Below are 8,322 nucleotides of genomic sequence, written 5' to 3'. Positions count from 1 at the left end.
GTATTGTGCGATGTGGTTCCCATGCAAGCTGGACACCTCCTTCTAGGAAGGCCTTGGCTATTTGATCGGCGAGTCCAGCATGATGGCTTCACCAACAAGTACTCATTCACGTTCCGTCAACGAACAATCACTCTAGCTCCATTGACGCCAAAGCAAGTATATGAAGACCAAGTGAGGTTGCAAAAATTGAGTGAGCAAAAGAAGGAGAGTGAAAAGATGAATGAGAGTGAGAAAAAAGAGAGACAAAGAGAGAAAAGGGTCGAATCAAGTGAGAGAGAAAAGAAAGAGAAGAGTTCGATCAATGAGGGAAAATTCGAGAGAAAACAAAGTAATTTTTATGCAAAAAAAAGTGAGGTTAAGGAGGCTCTTTTAAACACTAACCAACTTGATGCTAACAAGGGTCGTCACAAGCAGGTTTTTGATCCCGGTGATTGGGTATGGTTACATATGAGGAAAGAGCGATTCCCAGCACAAAGACGTTTCAAATTGCTACCTCGAGGAGATGGGCCGTTTCAAGTGCTAGAAAGGATCAATGAAAATGCCTATAGACTCGATTTACCAGGTGAGTATACTGTTAGTGCTACTTTTAATGTTTCTGATTTGAGTCCTTTTGATGCAGGTAACGATTTGAGGTCAAATCTTTCTCAAGAGGGGGGGAATGATGAGGACACCAAGACTCAAAATCCAAGTCAAGTTCCAGTTGATCCAAGTCAAGAGGGGAGGAATGATGAGGACACCAGTTTAGGAGCTTGATCAATATTTAGCTTCTTGTAATGAGTCTTTTTATTTTTAATCACGTTTTTTTAGTCTTTGTTTATTTTGTGATAAGTCAAACATTTGACTTGTGTGAGTCCAATAGTCCTCTTGTCTTTAATTTCGGTTTTGATGAGGAAGACAAAAGGCTTGTCTTTAATTTCGGTTTTCATTAGGAAGACAAAGGGGCTGCCCTTAATTTTTCGGTTTCATTAGGAAGACCAAGGGTCTTGTTTTCATGTAATTTTCGTCCTTATAAGGACTGCCAAAACATTTGGAAAAATCAGATTATGTTGAATGAAATTGTGAGTTTATTTCTTCTTGAGTTCTTGAAGAAACTTTTGAACTTATCAAGGAGATTCCTTGTGGCGTTCATCCTGACTTATCAAACGGATTCCATCCCCGTTTGTGGCGTCTTCCTCATACCAAGGTTCATGCTTGGCTAAGCATTGGGTCGCGGTTCCATTCCAATCTCGTGTGTTCTTGGTGGCTGTTCCATATTTGGTGTCAGGTTTCGTCACACTTGTTGGCGTGGTTCGTATCACATAGGTCCTTCATGATTTCTCGTGCACTTGGTGATGAATTCTACCAATGCTTGCTCCTTTATAACCATCCTCTTGAGATAAGCGATGTCAAACTAACTAAGTTTGACAACCCACTTCTGGAGTCTCCCAGATGACTCCAGCTTTTGGAGGACTTGTCGCAAGGGGTGGTTCGTGAGGACCTTGATGGGATGCATCTGGAAGTATGGCCTTAGCTTTCGAGAAGCTACCATCAAGCAAAATATTAGCTTTTCCATGAGCGGGTATCTGGACTCTGCTTCGAGGAGCCTTTTGCTCACATAGTATACGGGGGTGCTAGACACGGCCTTCCTCGCGAACTAACACGGCAATGATGGCATTCTCAGAGACAACCATGTAGAGCAAGAGGGGTTCCTTGTCCACAGGCTTTGATAGGATAGGAGGGTTGGCCATATGAGCCTTTAACTGTTGGAATGCTTGCTCACAATCCTCCATCCATTCAAACCTCTGTCCTCCTCGAAGGATGTAGAAGAATGGGATGCACTTGTCCGTCGCCTTCAAAACGAAGCGACTTAAGGCCGCGATCCTCCCAGTGAGGCTCTGGATGTCCTTATGCATTCAGGGAGATGGCATGTCAATCAGGGCTTTAATCTTCTAAGGATTGGCCTCTATTCCCAGAGCACTGACAATGAAACCCATGAATTTTCTGGAGGTGACGCTAGAGGTGCACTTTTGGGGGTTCAATTTCATTCCAAACCTATGAAGAACCGAGAACACCTCCGCAAGGTCCCTCACTTGGTCGGGGGTCGTTCTAGACTTTACCAGCACGTCGTCTACATACACCTCCATGTTCTGTCCCAACTGTTCTTTGAACATACGATTCACGAGCCTCTGGTAGGTGGCCCCAGTGTTCTTCAGTTCGAAGGGCACTACCTTGTAGCAGTAGACTCTTTTGTTTGTCTGGAAGCTGGTATGCTCTTGATCTGTGACATGCATGGAAATTTGGTTGTATCCCGAGTATGCATCCATGAAAGACAAGAGTTCGTACCCGGAGGTGGAATCGACCATCTAATCGATCTTCGGCAGTGGGAAATAATCATTGGGACAGGCCTTGTTAAGGTGCCGCTTGGCTTAGGCGCAAGGAATGGATTGGATACTCACTTAGGTATTGTGCGCTCCACCTTCGCCTTTAAGGCTTCTGCTGGATTGGAGAAACATTGGGATCAACATTCAAGGCATGGCAAATGATATTTGGGTCAATGCCTATCATGTCGGAGTAAGACCAGGCGAAGACTTCCTGGTTTTCCCTGAGGAAGGCTAGGAGCGAGCGTCAGACTTTTTCCTCTAGATTTTTCCCAATCTTGGTTCTCCTATCAGGAGTGGCCGCGTCGAGAGCTAACTGCTCGACTTCCTCCATTGGTTCATCCTCAGGAAGACGCTGTCCTTAGACCACCTCCTCGACTACCATTATTGGTTGTCTAAGGGAAACATTGTAGCATTGCCTCACCTCCTTTTGGTCGCCTCAGACCGTACCATTTACTGAGTCTGTGGGAAATTTCATGCACAGATGGCGAATGGAGGTGACGACATCGAACTCCACCAAGGCTAAAATGGCATTATATGCAGAGGGACAATCAACCACCACGACAGTCCAAAACTTGAAGGCCTAGTGAGGCTCTTGCACCAGTGTCACAAGTAGCTTGATTTGACCCATTGGCACGAGACCCTCTCTCGAGAATCCGTAAAGAGTTGGGGTACACGGGGATATGTCACTTGTGGTTAGCCCGATATTCTCATAAGCAGACTTGAATATGAGGTTCACTAAACTCCCATTGTCCACCAGGATCCTAGCCACGATCTTGTTGGATACCTGGCTCTCGATCACCAAAGGATCGTGATGCGGAAAGTGAACTCTCCGAGCATCGTCCTCGGAGACTGTGATGACTTGGTTAGTCATCATTGGCATTTGGGTTGGTAGATGATCTAAGGCCAACACCTCATCATCATGGTTTAAGGCCCGCGCGTACCTATTCTGCAAGCCCTTAGAAGTGCCCCCAAGTGGGGTCCTCCCGAGATAGTGCCTACTCTACTGATTACCGGAGGGGGCTTGTTTGCTATTGGTTGTCAGGAAGCTATGGGCATCGGGCTAGGAGATAGAGGAGCAACATGTTGTGCATGTATTCTCATTGCTAGGCTCGGAGCTTGGTGAGGCCCGCTTCGAGCATATTGGTGGAGGTGCCCCAACTTGATGAGGTTCTCAATCTCATCTTTGAGCTGGCAACACTCTTTGGTGTGGTGCCTTATATCATTGTGAAAATGACAAAACTTGTCGGGATCTCTCCTCTCCATGTCCCTTCGGATGGATTGTGGCTTTCGGTAATGAACTTGTTGTTCCATGGCCATAAAGATGTTCTCTCGGGAGTCGACTAAGTCAGTGTACTCAGAGTATTGCGAGACATACTTCTTGCCAGGGGTAGTTCCCTATTCAGCCTGTGCGGTCCCATTTCCCTTAGGCTTTCTGCTCTTATCCTTGCCCCCACGTCTACTACTGTGGGGCTTTGACTGGGTGCGGCAGACTGGGATGGAGCGGTAACTCTAGCACTGAATGCAGGCTGAAAAGCACTGTATCCAGTGGGCACCGCTTCGTATCTTGCTAGAGCCGCAATGAAACCAACGGTTGGTATGGCACTAAAGCCAACTAGCAGAATGCTCAGATTGGATTAGAGTCCCCCCAAACTTGGTTGGACAGGAGTGTAAGGTGGATATTGGGTCCTCGAAATGATGGCTAGGCCTTGTCAAAGCAGGAAAGGCGATGGGCCCTCCAAACGCTCCAATATGGGCATCCTCCTAGCTGATATATTCTTGTGCTCGACAGATGAAGTCATCGAGCCGTCGACACCCTCTCTGCTAGAGGTCATCCCACAACGGGGACCTTGCACGGATGCCGACCTGCAAAGCCACCAATTTTTGCCCCTCGTCAACCCTCGTGGTCTTCGCAGCTTCCTTCTTAAAGCGTTCGATATATGCTTTGAGGGTTTCGAAGGGTCCTTGCTTTATATTGGCCAAATCATTGACCTCAAAGCTCACCTTCTGAGCTGCTATGAACTGTATCTGGAAGGAGGATGATAGTTGGTGCTACGATTGAATGGATCTCGACCTGTGTTTCTTGAACCATTTGTTTGCTGGTCCCGTTAAAGTTATTGGGAACACATGACACTTGGTGTCCTCAGAGACGCGTTGCATCGACATCAACTATTGAACTTTGAGAGGTGGTCGGTGGGATCCATGCCACCATCATAAGACATGATGGCAGGCATCTTGAAGCCCTGTGGTAGGGGCTTCCACTATGTAAGGAGCGCATGACTCCCCATCTTCATCATATGAGTCGGAGTCGTGGCCCTGTTGTCGAGCCATTTTGAGCATGATCCTCTTCAAGCTCTCTAACTTTGCATGGAGTGGATCATGGTCTTGGTTGGTGCTTTGTGTCGGATTATCTCTCCTACGGGTGTTGAGAATGTCCCTGAGGTCCGATGGGCCTTTCTTTGTGGGTTCACGCCTGTGGGGCTTATTGCACCGACGAACATTAAGGTCGTCCCATAGATTAGTCTGACCTCGGAACATACCATTGTCCTCGGGACAAGCCACCTCCGTTTCCTCGTCGGACTCAACATTCTCATTGTTAACCGAGATGCTGATGTCGCGCTCTCTGCCAATAGGGATGTTTTGCATGCTGGCCCCTTGGCCATTGTTCCTGTGGTGATGACGAGGTGCTTGGGGGAGACAACCTCCGGGCCTCGTGTGATCCGTATTGGCACGCCTGGGAGGAACGCCTCAGGCTCCACGGGTGCTGACGGCCTGGTGGTGTCCTCGGGCTCCTAGGCCTTCACCCACACTAGCTGGCCTTGGGACCTGATTGTCTTTAGGGTTCTGATGAGCCTTCTTTGGTTTGGGAGTAGGGTTATCATCAACCTTACCTTTGTCACAGTCATGTGGCATAGGTGGGATTCCATTTCCAGTTGGGTCCACGGGAGGCACGCCAGCTGGCAGATCTCGCGCCAACTCAGCCAAGTGCTCGGGAGGCACACCGGCCGGAGCGACAGGTGGCATTCCAGCTGGGGGCATAGGTGGCACACTAGCTGGCTGCCTAGATGGTACTTCGCCATGGGGGTCCACTCGCCCTTGGGCCACCAGAGTAGCTCTCATGGCGTTAACCATCTCTTCCAGGGCGGCGATGTTACTCTCTTGGGTGTCGATCTTCTACTTTTGAGTGGCCACCTGGTCACGAAGCGCCACCACTTTTGGTGTCTCCTTCACATCAATGGGATGAGGATATTCCTCCTCATAGTATTCATCACCACCTTCGTTGTCCATGTCATCGTACTCATCATTTTTGTCGTAGTCTTCCACCTTGTCAGGGTGGTCTTGCGGCGGCATGTGACTAGTTTCTCCTCCCTCAGTTGCGACGTGAGGGGTAGTATCGTCTGGTGCACTCCTTCGAGTGGTCACCATGACTGTTCTCCAAGCTTCCTTCAAGCTCTCAATGAAAGCACCAAAATGTTGACTGTCTTTTTTGCTGCCAACCAAAGATTAAAGGAAAAACAAGGAAAGAACACAGGATTTTACGTGGTTCAGGCTGTAAAAGAGCCCTAGTCCACGAGTCTCTATTATTTAGTGAGCTTGAAGCTTGTGGTAGCAAGATTCAATGGTGGTTCTCAGGCAGCGTATATATTGCACTAAGTTACAGAGTTTCTCTTTTTAAAAAGCCGAACCTATTGACGGTGAGAACTCGTCAACGAAGTTAAGTTAAAAAAAATCAAAGTCTATTGCTTATCAATGAAGAACTTCAACTATATAATCAAAAACTTAGAAAATAGTTGCAGAAGAAAAATGGGAAAAAGAACTTGTATTCCTTTGTTGTCTTAAGCTACAATATTTTTTCTAACCCCCTTCCATGTGGAAGTGGGGTTCCCTTTATAGTGGGCTCTAATGGCCCCTGATACATTGTGGTCCAGGAGACCAGATGGTACACAAGTACATTGTTAGGAGAGAGGTATTAAGGGTAGTGGTGTTGGTTCCAGTACATGGTCAGGTTCTGTGGGGATGTCTCCACTACTCATTTAGTACAAGTGTCAGAGGAGTGGCTCCAGGCGTAGTGGTGCTGGTGGTTGTGTCGACTTTGACATCTGGTTAGAAGCATACAGGCCATGTCCCCCCTCCTAGTATTCCCACTACTTGTCTGGCATAAGTATTCGGATCAGACATACGGGGTCTTAAAGGTCGTACCCCGTACAAGATCGTATTGGTACGATCCTTTTGAATTATATTGGGGCTTTTACCTCTAAATGTTAGGGTCTCCATAGGTCTTCATAGGAGACACCCTCTTGAGGTGTAGGGTGTGAGACACCTGGTGCACGCACGGATCGTGGCGCGAAACAGAGCTCTTGGGTCCTTGGCACAAGACGCCCAAAGCACCTCAAGGCCACCCACGAGACTTGGGTGATAGGTGCGCGAGACGGCCCCTCACGAGGCCCTGGTGGCATGACACTGATGGCACGAGATACCCCCTCGCGAGGCCCTGGTGGCGCGACATTGATGGCGCGAGATGCCCTTCGCGAGGCCCTGGTGGTGCGACACTGATGGCACGAGACACCCCCTCGCAAGGCCCTGGTGGTGTGGCACTGATGGTGCGACACACCCCCTCGCGAGGCCCTGGTGGCACGGTCCTGATGGCGCGAGACGCCCTTTCGCGAGGCCCTGATGGTGCGGCACTAATGGCGCAAGACACCTCCTCGCGAGGCCCTGTGCGCGCGGATCCAGGCAGTGTCGCGAGGTGTGTCGTGAGGCTCTGCGCGCACGGATCCAGGTGGTGTCGTGAGGCCTTGCTCGCACGGTGTCACGAGGCGTGTCGCGAGGTCCTGTGCGCGTGGATCTAGGCAGTGTCGTGAGGCGTGTCGTGAGGCCCAGCGTGCGCGGATCCAGGTGGTGTCGTGAGGCTCTGCGTGCGCGGATCCCATGTCGCGAGGCCATGCTAAGGATCCCACTCGAGGGGAGGCAGTCGTGAGATGGGTCTCGCGAGGGGCTGATGCGAGTGACGCGGGGTGCTGCTTGGTGTGCGAGCCGTGGCCTCGCTGGGTGTGTCGAGTGGAGGCAGTCGCGAGATGGGTCTTGCGAGAGGCTCTTGCATGAGGCGTGGCCTCGTTGGGTGCATGGGTGCTAGGCACGCTGAGAATATCATCACTTGCCTCCTTGTGAGAAGATGGTGGCCCAAGGGCCTTATGGCACAAGCATTTATTTAGGCATTTAGGGGACCTTAGCGTGTGCTTTGAACCTTTCACAAGTATAGAATTTTGAGCATCCACACTTGCCCCCCAGTCTAGGAGAGGGCCTTTAGGCGCTCTGGTAGACTTTTCGATATGGTGTCTTGAAAGCACGGGTGGTGTTAGTGGTGATCCTTGCAATTTCTTGAGATTGATCGTGAGCCTATCGTCTTGCTTCATGGATTCCAATGTAGATGCCAAGCTCTCTTCTTGGCCATTGATCAGTCTTTAGGCTCGATGGATGAGATGAGCCTGCAGCTCCTATAAATAAGCCTTCACATCTAGCCTATTATTTACACTCCATCTCCTTAGCTTAGTGGTTTTTGAGTCTTTACCCCTTTCAAGAGGTAAGGGGTTCAATCCCTCACAACCTCACTTTTGCCATCTTTTTTTTTATATATATATATTTTGTGTTGTTTCTTTTATGCCCATACTCATGTAGGTACTTGGGGACTAAAACACCATTTTCCTTTGTTTTTGCAGGCGCATACTTTCGGCTCTTTGCCTTTCTTTGACGTGACGGTGCTTTTGGCCCTCGACCTCCTTTTGACCACGATAGCGCCCAATTTTACTTGCTTGAGGTATACTTTCTTTCTCCCTTATGTTTATTGGATCCAAATTAGCACCACTCGGGATGGGGTACTTTGGCCTGAGCTCGTCATGAGTTAACCCAGTTGCATGCCCTCATTCATACCCCGTAGTTGGTTATTTAGAGCCTTGCGCCTAGAGGT

General features: G+C 49.1%; 1 protein-coding gene across 1 annotated transcript; it reads right to left on the bottom strand.

Annotated features, from left to right (window-relative positions):
• Nucleotides 1-5,105: 5,105 nt before the first annotated feature.
• LOC133806448 (SH3 domain-containing protein C23A1.17-like) lies at nt 5,106-5,489 on the bottom strand. The gene has a single exon (XM_062244548.1). The coding sequence runs from the start codon at nt 5,487-5,489 to the stop codon at nt 5,106-5,108; it is 384 nt and encodes a 127-aa protein (XP_062100532.1).
• Between the last annotated feature and the right edge of the window lie 2,833 nt (nt 5,490-8,322).

The sequence above is a fragment of the Humulus lupulus genome, chromosome X (assembly GCF_963169125.1).
Source record: "Humulus lupulus chromosome X, drHumLupu1.1, whole genome shotgun sequence".
NCBI lineage: Eukaryota > Viridiplantae > Streptophyta > Magnoliopsida > Rosales > Cannabaceae > Humulus > Humulus lupulus.
The sequence above is the reverse complement of the archived record's forward strand: the minus strand, read 5'-3'. Positions and strand labels throughout refer to the sequence as shown.

Coding starts and splice junctions, on each gene's coding strand:
- LOC133806448 (XM_062244548.1), bottom strand. CDS start 5,489: ATGGTTAACGCCATGAGAGCTACTCTGGTGGCCCAAGGGCGAGTGGAC.